The sequence below is a fragment of the Protopterus annectens genome, chromosome 11.part0, assembly GCF_019279795.1.
Source record: "Protopterus annectens isolate FY-2018-M chromosome 11.part0, PAN1.0, whole genome shotgun sequence".
In the NCBI taxonomy this organism is placed as follows: Eukaryota; Metazoa; Chordata; order Ceratodontiformes; family Protopteridae; genus Protopterus; species Protopterus annectens.
In genome coordinates this window covers 1249273375-1249295388 of record NC_056745.1, presented here as the reverse complement: position 1 = coordinate 1249295388, position 22014 = coordinate 1249273375, and the positions used below count along the sequence as shown (strand labels likewise).

At 43.9% G+C, this 22014-nt stretch overlaps 1 protein-coding gene across 1 annotated transcript in view; it reads left to right on the top strand.

Moving 5' to 3' along the window:
• Positions 1 to 22014, top strand: part of SCUBE1 (signal peptide, CUB domain and EGF like domain containing 1) — a 4299807-nt gene that overhangs the window by 3314866 nt on the left and 962927 nt on the right. Inside the window, exon 13 of the mRNA XM_044087300.1 lies at positions 11687 to 11779. Coding sequence (XP_043943235.1) covers positions 11687 to 11779 — 93 coding nt within the window. The remainder of the gene's footprint in view (positions 1 to 11686; positions 11780 to 22014) is intronic.

The following is a 22014-nucleotide window of genomic DNA, read 5'->3' as shown; positions in this document are numbered from 1 at the left end:
CATCTGTTTCTGCTACTTACACCATGGTAAACCTGTGCCCAAGGGCATTAGGTCTCATTCCACCAGAGCTGCAGCTACTTCAGCAGCCTTTCTCAGAGGAGTACCAACCAAAGACATTCTAGAGGCTGCTACTTGGAGTTCTGTTCACACCTTTACAAAGCATTACCATTTGCCTCTCTACTCAAAGTCCAGGGCAGGCTTTGCCACTGCAGTGCTGCAGGGCCTTATAGCCGCACCTAATGCTGTTTAGCTCCAGCCTCCCAACCATAGCTTTGGGATTCTACCCAAATGTAATGACTGCAACAGTGAAACACGAAGAACATATTACAGTTGTGTACACTTACCATAAATGTAGATGTTCGAGTGTATTCACTGTTGCAGTCTAGGTTACCCTCCTGCCATCCCTCTGTCATTCTGAAGTTATCTTTCCTTCTCTATTTTCTACAACCTATGTGGTGTATTTGCTTGTAGATGAAGGTAAAGTTTATATTGATACATGTATATATATATATATATATATATATATATATATATATATATATATATATATATATATATAAATATATATATATATATATATAATTTTGCTACCTTTTTGGAGGCACCTGACATTGGGGGCAAGAAAAACTAAAGAAAATGGTGTCGGCTGCATGTTTTATACCTCTGACGACCTGACGTCATGGAAGAGAAGACAGCAACCGATGCAGGACCCAAGACTTTGGAATTCAGGCCGACTGAGGGCAACCTGCCAGCAGATTACCCAAATGTAATGACTGCAACAGTGAATACACTCGAACATCTACATTTATGGTAAGTGTACACAACTGTACTTTTCTTCCAGGGTTAAGGAGAGAAGATATGGAGTACCAAAATTTACCGGGGTTGATTTCATGCTGGAGTTGAAGCTGGGAATAATATAATTTCTTATCACTGTTAATTTGTTTTGTTACTTTGTTACGTAGTGTTTTGAAATTAACATGATTTTGTTCATTTTTGTTTTGTTTCCAGGTTGACCAGGCTAAATCCCATTGCTTCTTCAGGTGTTTACATTCCTTAGAGAACCATGGTGCTGAGTTCTTTTTGATACTTTTGATATGAATGGGAGCTAGTGTATTAAGTATGTGAAGGAAGGTGTTATTAAAGTATAGTGCAGCATCATTAAGGGGTACTTGTTTAAGGGGTGTCCAGTCCTATTCCATGTAGGAAATTGTTAAATTTATGCTGACAAAAATTAGTTGAGTTCCTAACTGATTTTATAGTGTGTACTCTTAGATGTTGGGGGTTTGTTCTAAGGGAATAAGCTGGTAGATGATCGCTAAGGGAGCTAGACAGTAATTGGCAGGGTCGGATACTTGGATCCAGTCTAGGGTGGATTGGCAGGTAAAATCTTTGCTGTATCTTGCTGGAGTATTGATAAGCTGAGAAAAAACATACAGATTTATACTATTTGTGGGGGAGTTGGAAGCTATGGTTTGCCAGTCTATATTTACATCTCCTAAGATTATTGTTTCGAGATGTATTGTTTGGGATGTCTGGGACAAAATATTTTCCAACACTGGTATATTGTTACCTGGTGGGATATATATTACTGTCATGCGAATTATTTTTGATATGTCGAGGTTCAAAAAAAAGATTAGTACCTCAGCATTGGAAAAGATGGGTATGTTACTGATGTAGGGTGTGATGCTGAGCGTAGAGGGATGTATATAAGTGCTATCCCTCCCCCCCTTTTTTAGATCTATCTCTTCTGATTATTGCAAAGTTTGGAGGTATTATTTCTGAGTCTTTTACGTTGGGGTATAGCCATGTTTTGGTTAGGGCTCGTATGTCAGGTTTATTTTGATCAATCCAGGCATGCAGTGGGACTATTTTATTACATATACTTCTAAGGTTCAGTGCAAGTATGTTTAAATCTTTGAGGTTAATCTTGTGGTTAGGATTAGAGGGTGGGCCAGGGTTAGGATGTATGTCTCCACATTTGAGCAGATATGTAATGAGGAATGAGTACCATGGGAAGTGTTTTTTTTATTCATAGGTTATGGTACTGGTGTCAAGCGTGGTTTTATAGGAGGTGAGGAGGCCAATTTGTGGATTGAATAATATGGGAGGGTATAGGGGAAAAGCTGGGAAGAGATATGTGAGAAGCTGTGTTGTTTATTGGGGAGAGGATTGGAGGAGGTTGTTGATGTGTATTCGTGTGTGGGGGTATGCGAGGATATAGCTGTAGCAAGGTTGAGAATTAAGAATAAAGAGGCTAGGCAGGTTAGGAGGAGCATGTCAACTGTAATAGTGGGTTTAAAAATAGTAAAAGAGGTATGTGTGTCTTTGAATGTAATATCAGGTGTAAATAGAGATTATATTATGTGATATGTGTGCAGCTGAAGGTAAGGTTGGAAATGTTTTGACTTCAGAGTGGGCTTTGACAATGTGGTTAGGTGTTTTGCCTTGCAATTTGTGATGAGAAGGGGTGGAGGAGATGTGATTGGTCAGTAGTACAGTTATAGTGCAATGTTAGCTTGTGCGTATAACAGAAGAGAAGGTGGTAAGCCTGGAGTTAATGTAAGATAGGTTGAGGTGGTGATTGTATTGTGATGGTAAAGTAGAGAAAGATGCAAAAAATTATAGCAGAGGGGATGAGAAATCAAGGTAATGGATGTAAGGGAGAGCAGATAAGTTTGGCTAAATACAAGAAAGTATGGTGTGAATGTGGGTGTGGGCAAGGTAGGGTTGTATTTAACTGGATCATAGGAATGAGAGGGAGCGGTTTGTTTAGGATGAGAGTAGAGGTGCTGGGGGTGGGTGGGATATGGGGGAAGGTCAGAGGAGCTGAGTGAGTGGAGCAAACAGAGCAGGAAGAACCCCCCTCAGATGGTTTACCACCATAAACAGTGAGGTAGAATGTTCATAGATACAAAGACAAAGTGTCTGACCTGTAAATACTTGGCTCAAGTCACAGGTTCATAGGTAGGTATTAGGCTATCTTCCCCGGGGCCTATACAAGCCCAGACAAAAAGGGACCCTGGCTCTTGCCACCCAAGAAAATTATTTTCCTGTGCCCCCATTGAGCAGAGCCACAGAGGTGATCCCCGGGGTGAATTTCCTATTTTCCATCCAATCATCAAGATTTTTCTTGAAGAGTGCTAATGAGGAGCTTTGTTTGATATATCTATCAGCATCTAATCTTATAGTTTTGGGATTTTCAATGTTATTCCACAGCTATATTACACAGATAAACGTAAAATATGCTGAAGTGTTAATGTAGCTTCACCTTCAGCAGTAAAAGGCCTGTTAGTATTGGTGCGTAGGTGGGGGTGATCTTATATAGACCAAGGGGTGTAGATGGCAAATCCCCCACTACACCCATGGCTAGTATGTTTCATGAAGAAGAAGAATGGTCATTTTAGGTTAGGATTCACAGAAATGTGGTTTTGATCTAATTACATTCATGCCTTCTTAGCCCACAGTGAAATATCTGTGATATTCATCAGGTTTTTGCTGATAAGCTGCCTGCAGATGTTTAGGAATCAAAAACAATGTTTTAGAATATACTGGTTTTGAAACTTTTACACTGGAAAACATGGCTTTGAAAATGAAGAATCAGTTATGATCAGGAACTGGAATACTGAGGTAAAGAGCCAGCATAATCACTTTTGTGCATAGTATGGTCTGACATTGAGTTAATTTTTTTTTCTGACAAGCAGAATGCAGCATGCTCTTGCAGCCAGTTTCGGGATTGGAAGGTTGTGAACCACATTCATGATGAACTGCCTGTTTTAGAATGTAATGAACAGTATTAAACATGCAAACATTTTGGAAGATATTAAAGAAGGACTGTGATTGCAGTGTGTGTGTGTGTGTGTGTCTGAATTGCACTGCAAAGTTTTGAGTAAGAGATATCTGAGTGTGACCACTGTGCCTAAACTACTTTATGCCACACACCATGACTTGATTTTGGAATGGCCAGAAGCACAGCCATCTTAGACTACTGTAAACTAATGCAGAGTTAAATAATTACAATGGACTTACAGCTGGCTGCATGCCCTGTATCATAATGCACACATTTATTCTTCTCTTAATGAGGCTGGATACCTTTCTCCATCATATCCTGGTAAAGAAGTCTAAGACAAATTGCAGAGAAACCCGAGAATACAAAGAATAACAGATAAATGTTAAGTTGTCAATCTCGCCTTCATTCTTGCTGGATGGGTTCGGAGCCGATCCTCGGCTCCGACTCGGCCACTCTAAAAGCTCGAGAGCTAGTTTCACCGGCTCAAGGCTCCCCTATATCCCACAATGCTAGGCGGTAACTTCCTCAGATCTCGTTTGCCGCTATGTGATCGAGGTGCTTTTTTCAACCGGCTCAGGTTAGTTAAATTTTTGACAGTTTAGTCAGTCAGAAACCCCCTTTAAGTTACCTCCCTTTCATAACTTTATTTAGTTAAATACTTTTATCCCTTTTAGTTAATTTTTCATTAGTCTACCTATCCTAAATTATCCTACCTTTCCCTTGGGCTTTAGGCCCACTCCTCCCTCACTTGGTAGTTGGAGTGTCAGTGTTTTTTGTAGGGAAATTTTTAGTTTAAACTTTGTAAGTTATAATTTAAAGTTTATTATTTTTAAAGTGTAATCGGTGTGTGTGTGTGTGTGTGTGTGTGTGTGTGTGTGTGTGTGTGTGTGTGTGTGTGTTTGTGATTACACTTTATTCTTCTCTTTGGACATGTCCAAAGAATCAAAGGTCTCAGGCTTCAAGAAGTGTGACTTGTGCTGTCAGAAGATGTCTCTGACAGACGGTCACACTTCTTGTGTTTACTGCCTGGGACCTTTGCACCTGCAGGACTCATATGCTGTTTGCCATGGCTTCAGCCCTAGAGTCCTGCAGGAGCGAAAAAATAAATTAATTCTCAGAGGCTTATTAAAGCCTGAGGGTCCCTCCACTCAGTCATCGGGGAGACCCTCTAAGTCCTCCAGACCTTTGGCTCCAGCCTCTGAGCCAACTTCTGGGGGCTCTAAGTCCATTCGAACATTGGCTCCGGCCGGAGCTGATGAATCTCGAATGCATGTACCTACGCTATCCTCGGCTCTGGCCGGAGCCGAGGAAGACATAACTGAGTCGGCTCCGATCAAGTTGTCGGAGCCGACAACTAAGAAGAGGTCCCGTTCCCCATCTATCGGCTCCGTTCATTTGGCTCCAGCATCACCTTTGCTGTCTGAACGGAGCCATAGATCCCACTCTTCTAAGTCTTCCAGGTTATCGGACCACGACCTTCAGAGAGTAGTGAGTCGACTTCTTAAGTCCGAGGCATTAGCCCAAATGCTTCAAAGTCCGACTCAACAGTCGAAGACTATCCCCACCACTCAAAATATTCCTCCTCTGACTCTTTTGAGTTCGGAGCCGGGGCGGTTCGGACCCGAGACTGTGGTGGCGTCGGAACCGATACCCTTGTCTTCGGTTCCGTCGTCGGCTCCGATTTCTTCCTTGGAAGAATCTCGGCGCCGGACTTCCCTTGTCGGCTCCGAGGGGGCGAGTGGCATCGGACCCTTGTCCGACCCCGCTCTCCCTCTCGGTGCTTCGGCGCTGGTGAGTTCGGCTCCGACATCGGCCTCGGAGCCATCACTGTTGGTGCCGGGGGATGTTTTCAGTTTTTTGGAATGGAGACCTCCGGCTCTGCCTGACAGGGGTGCCTTTGAGGTCATGAGGAGCGTGTTAGAACCTGGTTCTAATCCACAGTCGGCTCCTTCTGCCCTTCCCTCCATGGTGCCTCCGGTGATTTCTACTCACTCTCTTGTCCCCGACCGTAGAGAGCCAGCTCCTCAAGTTTCCCCTGTGGGGATCTCCTCCTCTTCCGAGGCCTCTCCTGATCCTGTAGGAGAGCCCCCTAGGAAGAGGCAGTGTAAGAGGAAGCACATTGACTCCCCTGAGTCTGTCACCTCTGACACTGATTTAGAGGATTCTGAAGGTTCCCCTCGTTCCCCCTCTGAAGATGTCTCCTTTGCAGACATCCTTGAAATCTTAAAACAGAGGGGAATTGGCCAGCCCTCAACCCTTCAGAGGATGAATCAGTGTACCTTGAGGCGTTTGGCTCTCACCCTTCCACCTCCTGGGTGTCCCTCCTTTGACCCCTTATGCAAGTGGTGGCAAAGAAGGCTTGGGCGGCTCCTGACTCAGTGGAACCCACCCCAGGAGACCATCTAAGTTCATCACGCCCCAAAGACAAAGAATTTCTGACCAAGGGCGTCTCTGTTGATGCTATGGTGGTGGCTGCAGCTACCAAGAAGGAGCTAGCTGATCCTTCGGTACCTGTTCATCCTCCTAACAAGGAGTCTAGGTCGATGGACAGGTATGGGAAGCGGATGTTCTCGTCAGCGACCTTTACAATGAAATCGCTGAATTACCTGTGCCATTTTACTCGACTTCAGAGGGATTTACTCAAGGAAGCGAGTGAAATGCTGAAGGACCCAACAGCTGCGGGTTTTCAGGATAGGATGAACTCTCAGCTGGCTACCCTTAATTCTATCACCAACTCCTCCATGCGCCTCCTTTCATATGCGGCTGATGGAGCAAGTAGAGCAGCAGGTACAGGTGTAGCCTTGCGTAGGCATGCCTGGAAGCGGCTTTGTAACTTTGCGGACCCCTTTAAGGCGTCCTTCACTAATTCCCCCTTTGATGGATCATCCCTCTTTGGTCCTCAAGTGAAGGAAACCTTGACTAGGTGCGAGACTGATGGCAAAACTCTTTCTGCCATCTGAGTCCGTTTTTCTACTCCTTCTAGACCTTACCCCAAAGGTCAGAAGGGGGGAAAGATGTGGTTCCGGAAACAATCTCAAGGAGACTTGCCTGACGCACAGAGTTGATTCCCCTCTAGAGGCAGAGGAGGGAACAACAATGGTAGACGCCGCCCCAGAGGCAGAGAGGGGCCCGCAGAATCAGGGCAGTCGAGAATCCTTTTCCGACAAGCCCTTTCAGCATCCCTGAGGTGTTGCCCGACTGTCCACCTTCGGAGGCAGTCGGGGAAAGGTTGTCACTGTACCCAAAAGCCTGGCTATCCCTAACTCAAGATAAGTGGGTACAGTCTATCATTTCCGAAGGCTACAGAATTCCCTTTCTTTTCGTTCCGAAGCTGTCCAACAAATCCCTTCCAGACATTCCACCCAGTCAAAGGGAACAAGCCGCATTAGAAATTTCAAAGCTTCTCGCAAAAAGAGCCATTCAGCCAGTGCCAGCAGACCAAGTAGGATCTGGAACCTACTCCAAATTATTTTTGGTTCCAAAGAAAACAGGGGACTGGAGACCCATTTTGGATCTCAGCAACTTGAACAAGTTTGTCAAGAAAACAAAGTTCTGGATGGTCACGCTGCAGTCCATTCTTCCCCTTTTGGAACGGGACAGCTGGATGTGCTCTATAGATCTCCAGGATGCGTACTATCACATCAAAATGAATCAACGCTCCAGGAGATTTCTCCGCTTCAGGCTGGGAACCAGTCATTTTCAATTCAGAGCCCTGCCCTTTGGTCTCACTACAGCCCCCCCAGTGTTCACCAAATGCATGGCAGTGGTAGCTTCTCATCTGAGACGTCAAGGATTCCAGGTGTTTCCTTATTTAGACGACTGGCTCCTTACAGCCTCCACCAGGCATCTCCTACTCCTCGCCAGAGACTACACCTTTCGCACATGTCAGGCACTAGGCATCTCAATAAACTACGAAAAGTCTGTCTTGTCGCCTTGTCGTGTTATTACTTTCATAGGCGCAAATCTAGACACAGTCAAGATGTCAGCCAGACTCACAGAGCAGAGGATAGCAGACATTCACAAACAGGTCTTTCTTCTTTTACAGAACAACAAAGTCAAGGCCAGACAGATCCTGAAAGTCTTGGGAATTATGGCTGCGGCCATCCCTCTCCTACCATTAGCCCACTTCCACATGAGAATTTTACAATGGATGCTCTTCACACAATGGTCTTATCAAAGCCTTCCAATGTCCCATCCTATTCGGATAACTCAATCGTGCAAGAGTCATCTCTCTTGGTGGATCTCATCCCCTCAGCTCCTCCTAGGGAGACCTTTTGTTCCTCCCCCTCCGGTTGCTAAAGTGACAACGGACGCCTCCCTGATCAGGTGGGGGGGGGGGCATTTCCAGGGCAGGACAGTCCAGGGCATGTGGCAACCGTTCGAGTGCCACTTGCATATAAACGTTCTAGAGATGAGAGCAGTGCTCCTAGCGTTGCAAGCCCTACAAGACTCTCTTCCCATAGGAACTATAGCAATCCAAACAGACAACATGTCTGTAGTGTGGTACATCAACAAACAAGGCGGAACCAGGTCTTACCCCCTATGTCGAGAGGCACTCAGACAATGGCAATGGGTGATCTCTTCTCAGCGATTTCTGTTAGCAACGCACATTCCCGGGAAGTCCAATGTGATTGCGGACAAATTGAGCAGAGCTATTCTCATGCCTCACGAGTGGTCTCTGAACAACTCAGTGTTGGAGAAAGTTTTTCGAAAGTGGGGCAGGCCATGCTGCGACCTTTTTGCTACTCCCCAAAACAGCAAGTGCAACGATTTTTTCACCCTCTTTCCCCAACCAGGCCATCCCAGCAGAGACGCTCTAGTACACGTTTGGCCCCGGGGACTTCTCTATGCCTTCGCCCCCTTCCCAGTGATATCCCAGCTGATACAGAAAGCCATCGCTCAGGAAGCTTCTGTGATCCTCATTGCCCCTTACTGGCCTCGACAAATTTGGTTCCCCTTTCTCCACCGTTATCTGTTGGAACAACCTTGGCATCTGGACCCAGTTCCAGACCTTTTGACCCATCAGTCGGGTCAGTTGCACCACTCCCTTCCCTCTCTGAACCTCACAGCTTGGTTCCTCCAATTCCGACCTTAGCCAGGCTTCCTTTGATATCTCACTCAATTAGAGATATCTTGATTGCCTCTCATAAATCTTCCACTCAGAAGATTTATCATAGCAAGTGGAAACGTTTTTCCTTTTGGGCGCAGTCAAAGAACATAGATCCTTTCACTGCTTCTATTCAAACAGTTCTAGACTTTCTAGCCGAACTTTTCCATGCAGGTTCGTCCCCTTCTACCATTAGAGTTCAATTGGCTGCAATTTCGAACTTTCATGTTGGAGTCTCAGAGTCCTCTATCATGTCTCACAAACTCTGCAAGGCCTTTCTAAAGGGAGTCTTTCTGCTCAAACCACCCATCAAAGATCCTCCTCCTCGATGGGATCTCAACTTGGTTCTGGCATCCTTAATTCTTCCCCCCTTTGAACCTGCAGCTTCATGTTCTATAAAATTACTTTCCTGGAAGACTCTCTTTTTAGTAGCTATCACCTCAGCTAGAAGAGTCTCCGAACTTCATGCTCTGTGTAGTCAACCCCCTTATCTAGTTTTTCATAAAGACAGGGTTTCCTTGCGTACTAACCCATCTTTTTTGCCCAAAGTAGCTTCATTGGCAAATTTGAATCAAACCATTGAGCTTCCTGTGTTCTTCCCAAATTATTCTAATAGGTCAGAACAAAAGTTACACAGTTTAGATATTCACTGCCAGCTTAGGTACTATCTAGACAGGACCAAACAATTCAGGAAATCTGACCAACTGTTTGTTTCTTATGCAGAAGGTAGAATGGGCCTTTCAGTCTCTAAAGTCTCTCTCTCTAGATGGCTTACTTCGTTGATTACCCTAGTGTATGAAATAAGACATCAACGGTTGCCATCCAAACCCAGGGCTCATTCAACTAGAGCTTTAGCCACCTCGGTAGCTTTCCAAGATAGGCTGCCTATTGATTCGATTTGTTCTGCAGCTACTTGGGCTTCTCCCCATACCTTCATTTCTCATTATAAGTTGGACCTGGCCTCTAGAGACCGGGCCAACTTTGGTTCCACTGTACTCAAGAGTCTGTTCCGATAGGCCACCCGGGACAAGGTGCTAGGGACGCGGTCCCATTCAGCAAGAATGAAGGCGAGATTGACAACTTAACATTTAGAAGTTATGTACCTACCATAACGTTCCATGTTAGCTGTCTTCTTCTCGCCTTCTTTCTTGCGTCCCACCCTCCTTCCCCCTAGCCAGGACAGACCTAGAAGAGTTTATTTGTTCCTTATGGAAATTTATTGCTGGTCTTAGCTTTCAAACGAGATCTGAGGAAGTTACCGCCTAGCATTGTGGGATATAGGGGAGCCTCGAGCCGGTGAAACTAGCTCTTGAGCTTTTAGAGTGGCCGAGTCGGAGCCGAGGATCGGCTCCGAACCCATCCAGCAAGAAAGAAGGCGAGAAGAAGACAACTAACATGGAACGTTATGGTAGGTACATAACTTCTAATTCAGTAGAATAAGGAGTACATCAGTTATGTAGTTTTTAATGTAATTGCTCTGATTTCATCTAGAACATATTTTGACATTGTAGACAATTAGGCCATAAAAGTTTCCAGAGGAAAAGAAGGACAAGAATAAAACAAGAGCCATTATGGACTGCAGCATTAAATCTTAGTTGTGTGGTTACACAAATACATTTTACAATAGGAGATTTTAGTGAGGTGCCATCTCAGAGCGTCCGTAAAACATGCAAATGTCAATTGTGGTCTGATACTGCTGGTGATAGTTTACCTAAACTTAGAGGTGTTAAAAGGAGAACCCTTCATGATGTAACAAAGAAAATATGTAGCAAGACCAGAGACCTAACAAGGGTGCTAAACTTAATTGAACATGCAAGGAATGGGCAGTGACCAAGAAAGAACAGTATGAAAATAAGAGTTCATGCTGTAAGTAATGGATGTTTGGAAGTAGGCAGTCACAGATTCTGTGATATTATTTTCTGCAGAATGTGGTAGGTAAATCCACATATTTTATTTCAGATGATTTCCGATTTTTTTTTTAATTTTGTTGGATATAAGGTGGTTGATTTATTTCTTGAATATTTCATGTAATACATTATCATTTTGGAAAAATATTTTAACATTTTTAGTCATAAATTGTGATTTGGGGAATTAGTGTTCCCATTAGTCACAGCATGAGGAAGGGCTTGTTAGCAGGCAGCATGTGCCACTGTAACCTCTTCAGGCAGCAGAGATGAATGCAATAATCAGTTGTGAGTAGGAGACTGAGCATTTCATGGGTTTTATCCATGAGTATAGCAAGTATGTGTGTGGTGTCCAGCTAAGGTCTTCTGGATTTAAACTGAGCAACTCTTTGTATGACTCCTCTTGGCTGGGCAATCATTCATTTGAGAGTAATAATACTGTGCCTTCCAGAATAGCTGCTGTGCTGAACTGGTTTTGCTTGAAGCGTTCTTACTTTGTTTAGGTCATTGCTGAGACTGTGTGAGCAAAGTGACTAGTGAGTACTGTGATAATATCATTCATGTATCTTGGCTATACATCACTACATGGATGCTACATTTAACTTTAATTTGAAACTTAGAAAAGTATGCATGGTGTGATATATTTAGATTTATTTTAATATTAACATATGCTAACATTAATATCTCGTAAAATATTGTTAACATGTTCCTATTGCAGCTGTGGTAGAGTCCTGCTGCCTTTTGCTTTGCTCATTGCAAACATTTCAGCCCCCAGTGGACACACCAGCATCACTAACTATGACTGAAATGTGTGTTGTATTATAACTTACATCCAATGCAGTATGTTTGCTCAACCAACTACTGAACATAACATTTTAATTTTTACAGAATCTGAGAGCAGTTTCACTTTAAGCTGTGGGGTTCCAGTTTACCAGACTAAATTGCCTCAGAAACACAATGTGACATTACCAAGCTGTGCAGGTAAATATCTTTGAAAGAACACATATTATTTTAAGGAAACTGTTTTTTTGTTTTGTAGCAATATGTATGTATGTATGTATATATATATATATATATATATATATATATATATATATATATATATATATATATATATATATTTATATCTGTGTGTGTGTGTGTTTTTATATATATATTTGACAGCTACAGAAAAGAGTCATTTGTTCATCATATTTGTGCGACAAGAAGGAGCAGCAAATTTGAAATGTGCCAGAGCACAAATGATTTGTAACGTAACTTGAGACACTGCAATTTTGGTGGATCATTTTGAATTTGACTAATATTTGGGAATCATAAAATAATTAATCAAAATATCCAGTGTGCTGTATGCAGTCACATACACTTTGCTTGCAAGTAGCCAAGCTAAGTGTACCCACTAGTTCTGAAAAAAGTCCATCTCTATTGGCATGCTAAAGTAATAGTCATGAAAATGGGCAATAAAACTGTTTAGCACTGTTAAATATTCACTTACAGTGGATCAGAACCCCAGGAGCAGTGGTTAAAATGTGGGCTCTATAGGATGAAAGTCTAATTATTTCCATTATTTATTAAGTGTAATTCACCAATGTTTTTGCAAATGGCAAATTGAAACTAAGAACAGGACTCCTAAACAGTGCCAACATTTGCATAGGGTTGGTATGTTGTCAAAAAACACATACCATGATCCTATGCAGTTCACTAAAATGAACAAACATTCTGGAGTAGAAGCATACACTGCTGTATACCTGGAAGAGTTCAGGTGCAAAGTAGTTATACAAATGAGGAGCCTTACTATTTTTACAGTTCATATAATGTATGAATCACAAAGTCAGTATCGGCGTGCATATGGAATTTATGGACCTACAAATGCACTAGTGATGTACCACACATCCACAAAACAGTGATGTAATGCTGAGTATACCATGGCTGAACAGTACCATTATAATAGAAGTCATATTTACCTCAACATTTCTGAGACAGAATTCTTGCATAGGAGCCAGAGTAAATAAGTGAGCCAGTCAGACATACCAAACAAAGCAATGGAATGTGACGGCCGCTCTCAGTTACACCACTGCTACACTGATGTTACCATATTCCAGCCATTGATTACAACAGCAAGACTAGATTTCTTAATGTGTATACTATTTAAATGATGTTGTGTCTTGTGGTCATGGCAACATAACCAGAAACATTTAATAGTAACTCCTTATCATGACTGCAGAGCTTGAATGCAAAAGGGTAGACCACCATACTCGCTATCCATTACAAACGGTAATGTCTCAATGTCATACTGTCAAGTTCATAGGTGTGTACTAGGCTAATGCCCCTGGAGCCTTTACAAGCCTAGCCCATAGGATTACTCTGGCATCGTGCCACCTGACATTAGTTCCAGTGCCTGTGTTGAGTAGAGCCACTGGAGTGATCCCTGGGGTGAATTCTCTATTTCCCATCCATAAATCAAGATTTCTCTTTAAGAGGGTCAGTGAGGTGCTTTGTTTGACCTGTATGGAAAGTCTATTCCATAGCACGGGCAGTCTCTGGGTTATGAACCTGTCCCTCCAGCATGTTCTGTTGATTGTGGTAATGAGGTTGAGGTCTTTGGAGCATGTGGTGTTGACGGATTGGTATTTCTTTAGATGTAGCATTTCTAACAGAGCTGGGTCAGACATGGCTTTGTAAGTCAAGCAGAGATTGCCTCTAACTAGGCGATATGAGACAGAGAATAGTTGGAGTTTTTTGAGTCTGTCCATATAGGACAACTGTTTAATGCCTAGGATCATCTTTGTGAGGTACTTTTGCAGCCTTTCCAGTTGTTGCAGGTGTCTAGTGATGTACATGCCAAATGGGGCATTGTACTCAATGATTGGCCTAATGAGGGAAGAGTAGAGGGAGACAATGACCTCTTTCTTCCTGGATGCAAAACCTTTAGTAATGAGATGTGCCACATAGAAGGACTTTCTGAACACAGTGGCAATGTGGTGGTCAAAACAGAGTTGCTGTCAACCTGTGTTCCCAGATCTCTTATCACACCTTCTGTGTTCAGTGGACTACCATTGATGTGGTAATTTATGGGAACTGAGATTTTCCCAAAGGGGATGACGACACATTTTTTGGCATTGAGCTTAAGGCCATGGTTCTGACACCATTCGTTGGTCTCAGTGAGACCTTTCTGCACAATGTCAACATCACTTGGTGAGTTAATAATAGCTCCCAACTTGCAATCGTTTGCGAAGTTTATAAGCCAGAGTCCCTTTGTTTTGGCCTGGACTTCAGAGAAGTAGACACCAAACAGGAGAGGACCCAGGACCGAAACTTGAGGGACTCCACTCGTGACTGTTCATCAGTCTGACTTGGAGTCAGCTACTTTCACACTGTGGGTTCTATCTGTGAGCCAGTTTGCAACCCACCTAGTAATATAGGAGTTGATGCCTAGCTTAGTGAGTTTTTCTATGATTCCTGAGTGGGGAATGGTATCAAAGGCCTTGGCCAGATCAAGGTAGGCTGTATAAACCACCTTGCCTTCATCCACAGCTCTAGTGACTGACTCAAAGAAATCGACCAGGTTGAGCAGGCATGATCGACCCTTCACAAAACCAAACTGTGTGGGATCCAGAGTTTGGAGATTCCCTATATCCTTGTTTATTAGGTCCATGACGATGCGTTCCAAAGCTTTGCATATCAGACTCATCAGGCTAATGGGGCGATAGTTCCCAGGGTCTGTAGCCTCTCCTCCTTTGTGGAGAGGGTTGACTGCAGCAGTGTGCCATTCAGTAGGGACAAAGCCTGAGGTGAGGCTGTGATTGAACAGGGCACACAGGTGTGGTGACAGTTCACTCTGTAGTTCATGTATAACACAGCCAGGGATATTGTCATGTCCCGTAGAAGCTGTATTCTTGGCCTTGGACAGTGCTGTTTTAACCTGTGCAGCAGTAGTACTGGGTGCCTGGCAGTCTACTGGTATTGTGATTGGTCCTTTGGGGGTGAGGGGTAAAGTTGGCACAGAATCTGTCAGCCAGTATATTGGCAATATCTGTTGGCTCGGTATAGGAGGTGCAGTAGCTCAGGGCAAATCTGAGTATTGTCGTGGAGATTCTTTACATAACTATAGAATGCATGGTTATCTTTACTATCTGCTGCAATTCTATTTTCATAGTTAGCTTTAGAGGATTTAATGAGGGATCTCAACTTTTTTTGAGGCTGATAAGGGAGTTTTTTCCAGTCTTGGGACTTCACCTTATTCTGCATCAGTTTCTTGTGCTGAGGATCTTCTGTAGTAATAAGTAATATTAAACAGACAGTGTGATTAATAGCTGCTAACAAATGACAGGACTAACACAGCATAACTCTTAATAAATCAGGGACAAATCTTAATAGAATCAGGAACAAGTAATTGGGAACAATCAAGGACACATTTAAAATATTAGTACCATTAACCTGAGATGGGGACAGAATATGAAAATGTGAATTTTCTGATATAAAAGAAATGTATAAGTCTAATTATTTCCATTATTTATTAAGTGTAATTCATCAACTTTTTTGCAAATGTCACCAGTTTCAGGAGGTATTAAGGGGGACAGAGCTAAAATTTGAGTCAAAATCATGGGCAGCTGAGAAAATCAGGGACATCTGAGAGATATGTAGCATGGTCATCCAGTTTTAAAAATTTAGGAAAGTAAAATATGATGATGACATCAACAGGGTCCCACTTAACCAATGAGCAGTACCTGACATAGCATATGAATGTTTAGGGAAACTAATATACTCAAACAATGTCCCTAACCTAGCAGAGAAACATCTAAAGGGTGAGGTACAAAATCATACATTTTGCCTAATTTCACAGTGTAGTTGTCCAGAAGATTACAGGGTATGCATTCTGTCAGTAACACAGTGTATGTTTAAGAACTGTCCTAATGTGGGGTGTGCAGCTGGGCAGTAATATGTTTTCCTTTCATGCTTTACTTTCACTCTGCATATGAACCATAATGTATGCAGCCCACATTAGGGATTGTGTGCCATGTTTGTGAATGCACCATCTTGAGTAATTTTTCAGTACATGCAGAATGTTGTTACTTTGTATGGTTGCTGGTGTCAACAGCTGAAAATGGTTGTGTATATTTCTTAAGCGTAAATCTTTGAAGAATTGGATGCTAACTGCTAGAGGAAATGCAGAGGAGAGTATGGAGGTCCTCCTTGTGAGAATGAGTCAAGTAATTTATCTATGGGGATATAGCTTAAGACAAAACAGAAGACTTTGTTTTTTGGATGTAAACAGTTTTTTTCGGCTGCTCTATTATTACACTGAGTACAAGCCTAGTCTTTATACCTTGGTGATCTGGGGCACACTGGAGAAATTACTTTCTTAATGTATTTAAAAATATTGATGTTAAGTTATCCAGTCTCACCTTTGTTCTTGCTGGATGGGTTCGGAGCCAATCCTTGGCTCCGGCTTGGCCACTTTCTATAGCTCGAGAGCTCTTTACTGGCTCGAGGCTACCCCTTATCCTAGACTGCCCAGTGTCAGCTACCCAGATCTCGTTTGCTGCTTTAGCTGCGAGGTTGCGTCAGTACTGGCTCAGGCTTAGTATAATGTTTTTCTCTATTTAAAGTTAAATAATTTACTTGAAAAGTTGGTATATTTTTTCTCTGTTATAGTAGTTTGTAAGTTTATTTAGTCGTAAACCCCTTATCTTGTCCTTTGTTGTATTTTTGTGCTGTGTTGGCCATCACTTCTTAGTCGCTAGGCCTTCTGTTGTTCCATGAACTCATTTAAATTAGAGAGACCCCACACACACACACTTAAGGACAGCTGTTTAAGTTAGAGGCTCTCCTTTAAGGTTTTTATTAATATAATTTTTTATTATTGTTGTGAGTCTTTTTGTGGTACTTCCTTTTTTTCTGAAAATGTCAAGGAAGTTCAAACCTCAGGGTTTTAAAAAAGTGTGACACATGCTGTCAGAAGATGTCTTTGACAGATGGGCACACTAGTTGTGTGTACTGCTTGGGGGCTCTGCACCTGCAGGACTCTTGCTCTGTTTGTCATGCCTTTAGTCCAAGGGTCCTGCAGGAGTGGAAAAACAAGCTACTCCTCCGTGGATTGTTGAAACAGGATTCTCCGGCTAAAGCATCTCAGCCAGTGAAATCTTTGAAGTTAGTCAAGCTGTTGGCTCCACGTTCGAAACCGACCTGTGAGCTTGACAAATGAAGTGTGTCGGTGCCCTGTAGCACAGACAAGACTACTTCTCTGTCGGCTCCAACTGTTACCTCGAGCCATCTCGGAGCCACAAATGAGCTAGATCTCCTTCATTGGAGCCGATTCGCTCGGTGCCTCAATCACCCTTACTTCAAAGCACAGCCAGTCATCGCTCATCTTCCCACTCCTCTCGATCCTGAAGGTTATCGGATCAGGACGTAGAGAGAGTGGTCAGTAGGTTGCTGAAGTCATAGGCCCTTGCAAAAATGCTTTCGAGCCTGCCTCAACAGGCCTTGGCTCCATCCGCTTCAATATTGATTCCTCCTCCGACTATGCTTAGTTCGGAGCCAGAGTCCATGGACATTCCGATAGTGGTTCCTTCGGCTCCAATGACATCTCTTCAGCTCCGATGTTGGCTCCAATTACCTCATTTCTTCCTTCCATTGAGGTATCTGGGCACTGAAGCCCTCTCGTCATCTCTGAGGGGGGAAGTGGCATCGGACCCTTGTCCAACCCCGCTCTTCCTCTCAGAGCGTTGGCTCAGTTGAGCTTGGCTCCCACATTGGCCTTGGAGCCATCGCCCTCGGTGCAGAGTGGATTCCTGTCTCTTTGGTGCCGGAGCTCTCTTTGTGTCGAGACCATGACACCTTTGAGGTCATGCAGAGAGTGCTGTCCCCACAGAGAGCCCCACTATTGGTCCCATTGGCTCCGTCCCCTTCGGTGCCAACTTCTGCTCCTCCTCCAGCCCCAAAGCGTAGAGAACCTATGCCCAAGGACACCCCATTGGGTGAACCCTCTTCTTCCAAAACCTCCCCAGAGCATTCTGAGCAGGCTTCCTGGACGAAAAAGTGCAAGAGGAAGCACCAAGACTCCCCTGAGTCTGTCACCTCAGATACAGACCTGGATGAATCGGCGGGGTCCACAAGTCTCCCTCTGAAGATGTTTCCTTTTTGGACATCTTCGAGATTCTTAGGCAGAGGTATAGCTGGACTTCCCTAGCCCCCTCCGAGGATGAGTCTGTATACCTGGACACATTTGTTTCCTGACCTTCCTGTGACTCTGCCTTTTGATCCACTCATGTCCGTAGTGTCTTGAAAGGCTTGGTCAGCTCCAGATTCCATGGAACCTGTCCCGAGGAGACCTAATAAATTTATCACAGCTCCCCAAGACAGACAATTCCTGACTAAAGGTGTCCCAGTTGATGCCCTGGTGATAGCAGCAGCCACAAAGAGAGAGTTAGCTGAAACCTCCTCATCTGTCCATCCACCGAATAAAGAGTCTCATATGATGGACAGATATGGGAAGCAAATCTTTTCATCAGCGACCTTCTCCCTTAGGTCCCTGAACTAACATTTCTATTTTACTAGACTTCAGAGGGATCTCCTAACAGAGCTTGGAGATACCCTACAAGATCCCACAGCTGAGGGAGCTTCAGCCAAGGTAGCTACCCAGCTGGGACTTTAAATTCAGTAGTCAACTCCTCCATGAGGCTTATTTCATACGCAGCCGATGGAGCGATCAGAGCTGCAGGAGCAGGAGTGGCTCTTAGGAGGCATTCTTGGCTGTGGCTGTGTCAGTTTGCGGAACCTTTCAAAGAGTCCTTCACCAATACCCCCTTTGGCTCCTCTCTCTTTGGGCCTCAGGTGAAAGACACGCTTACCAGGTGCCAGCAGGAAGGCAAGATGCTCTCTGATGTGGGAGTCCATTTTTCCACTCCTACCAGACCATACCCAAAGGGTCAGAAGGGTGGAAAGATGTGGTTTCGAAAATCCCAGGAACCCTTGCCTGACGCACGTGGTGATTTTCCCCCCAGGGGCAGAGGGGGAAACAATAACAATGGCAGATGCCGCCCTCGTGGCAGAGGGGGGCCGCAAATTCAGGGTGACAGAGATATGTTCTCTTCCAGACCCTAGCAACATCTCGGAAGGGATGCCCGACTGCTCAACTCTGGAGGCAGTCGGGGTAAGGCTTTCATTGTACCCAATCGCCTGGCAAAATATTACAAAAGACAAATGGGTACTATCCATTATATCCGGAGATTACAAAATTCCATTCCATCAATCCCCTCTTGTTTCAAAAAAATCCATCCCAGATGTTCCACCCAATCTAAGGGATCAGGCAGAAGTTTCAAGACTGCTAGAAAAAAGAGCCATCCAGGAAGTCCCCGCAGACCAAGTAGGATCTGGAACTTACTCAAGATTCTTTTTAGTGCCCAAAAAGACAGGGGACTGGAGACCAGTTCTGGATCTCAGCAGATTAAACAAAGCTATACAAAAAGAAAAGTTCCGGATGGTAACACTGCAGTTCATTCTCCCCTTTCTGGGTCAGGACAATTGGATGTGCTCCATAGATCTTCAGGACGCGTACTGTCATATAAAAATGGACAGACAGTCCAGGAGATTTCTACGCTTCCAGCTAGGGGTCAGTCATTACCAATTCAGAGCTCTGCTCTTTGGTCTCACCACAGCCCCCAGGGTGTTCACCAAATGCATGGCAGTAGTTACGGCTCACCTGTGATGTCTAGGATTCCAGGTGTTTCCTTATCTAGATGACTGGCTCCTCACTGCTACCACCAGGCAACAACTTATAGAGGCACAAGATTACACCATATCATCCTGTGCTCAACTAGGCATCACAATAAACTTCAAAAAATCTGCCTTGTTGCCCTGTCAATCTATTACATGCATAGGAGCAGAGCTAGACACAAGAAAAATGATTGTAAAATTGCCTCAGGAAAGAGTTTCCCTTATTCTACAACAGGTGTCACTTCTCCTGAGGAGCAAAAAAATTCAAGTCAGATATGTCCTTCAAGCTCTAGGGTCCATGGCAGCAGCCATTCTTCTAGTTCCCTTAGCACACTTTCACATGAGAATCCTTCAGTGGCTTCTTTTCACACAATGGTCCTTCCAGGAATTACCCATGTCTCACATGATGCTAATTATGGAATCTTGCAAAAGACACCTTTCCTGGTGGAATGTCTCCCCAATAGTGACTCAGGGCAGACCTTTCATGGAATCCCATCTGGTTGCCACAGTGACCACGGACGCTTCCCCTGATTGGGTGGGGGGAGGGCATTATCTAGGGAAGACACTTCAAGGCATGTGGCAACCTCACTAGTACCACTTGCACATCAATGTCCTGGAGATGAGAGTGGTGCGCCTAGCATTTCAAGCTCTTCAAGACTCTCTCCTTGCCGGGACTGCTGCAATACAGATGGACAACATGTCAGTGGTTTGGTACATCACCAAACAGGGTGGAACCAGGTCTTACCCCTTGTGCCGAGAGGCCCTCAGACTGGCAATGGGCGATTTCCTCCCAACGTTTTTTGACAGCAACACATAGCCCTGGGAAATCTAACTTAATAGCAGACAGGCTCAGCAGGGCTATCCTCATGCTGCATGAGTGGTCTCTGAAACAGAAAATTGTGGATCTTATTTTCCACAAATGGGGCCATCCTTGCTGCGATCTCTTTGCCTCTCCCCTCAACAACAAATGCAGCAGCTACTTCTCCCTTGTTCCTCCTCCAGGCCAGACACCCAGGGATGCTCTAGTCCATGATTGGCCTCAGGGACTCCTTTATGCATTTCCCCCCTTCTCCCTAATTCCAAAAGTCATTCAGAAAGCAAAATTGTTGGGTTGCAAGATGATCCTCATTGCCTCCTATTGGTCTTGACAGATTTGGTTTCCGTTCCTTCACCCTCACCTTCTAGCCCAGCCTATGGGTTCGGGACCCAGTGCCGGACCTCTTGATTCATCAGTCAGGCGGGTTACACCAGTCCCTCCAATCTCTCAAGCTCACAGCTTGGTTACTCCACTTCCAGTCTTAGCCAGGCTCCCAAATATTTCCCCAGCAGTGCGTGATATTATTGTTTCCTCCCATAAGAAAACTACAAGGAAAGTTTATGCTAGCAAATGGAAAAAAATCTCTTACTGGGCAGAATCCAGGAATTTAGATCCTTTTACAGCTCCTGTGCATGAAATTTTAGATTTCTTAGCAGAACTGTTTCAATCTGGTGCAGCTGCTGCTACCATCACAGTACAACTAGCTGCCATTTCAAATTTTCACATTGGAGTTTTTAACTCAAGCATAATGTCTCACAAGCCCCTTCCACCCTGGGATCTCAGTTTGGTTCTGGCCTCCTTGATACTGCCACCCTTTGAACCAGCAGCATCATGTTCTTTGAAATTTCTCTCTTGGAAAACTCTCTTCCTAGTTGCTATTACTTTTGCCAGACGTGTTTCAGAACTCCATGCCCTATATGTTCACCCTCCATACCTGGTTTTTCACAAAGACAGAGTTTCTCTGAGAACCAACCCATCTTTTCTACCTAAAGTTTATTCAGAACACAATTTGAATCAATCCATTGAACTTCTTGTCTTCTTCCCTAATCATTCCAGTAAGGCAGAATAAAGATTACACCAATTGGATGTGCATAGACAACTATGTTTCTATCTCCATAGAATGAAAGAGCTGAGAAAATCAGATCAGTTGTTCCTTTCATTTGCTAACAACAAACAAGGCCTTCCAGTTTCTAAAGTAACTGTGTCAAAATGGTTATCAGACACCATTGCCTATACTTACCATTTGCGACAAAAAGATCTTCCAGCAGGATCCAAAGGTCATTCAACCAGGTCAGTTGCTACTTTGGTAGCTTTTCAATCTAGATTGCCTATAGATTCAATTTGTGCAGCAGCTACTTGGGCAGATCCTTATACATTTATTTCTCATTACAAAGTGGATGTGGTCTCCCGGGGCAGGGCTTCCTGTGGTTCCACGGTTCTGAAGAGTCTGTTCCAGTGAGCCACCCAGGATTGAGGTGCTAGGGATGCTGTCCCATCCAGCAAGAATGAAGGTGAGATTGGACAACTTAACATAAAGAAGTTATGTACCTACCATAACGTTCCATGTTAGTTGTCCTTCATCTCGCCTTCCTTCTTGTGTCCCTCCCTCCTTCCCCCTTCCTCGAGGATTGAGAGGAGTTTTTCAATGGTTTCACTGGCTAACTTGTTTTGTTCTTAGTTGCTT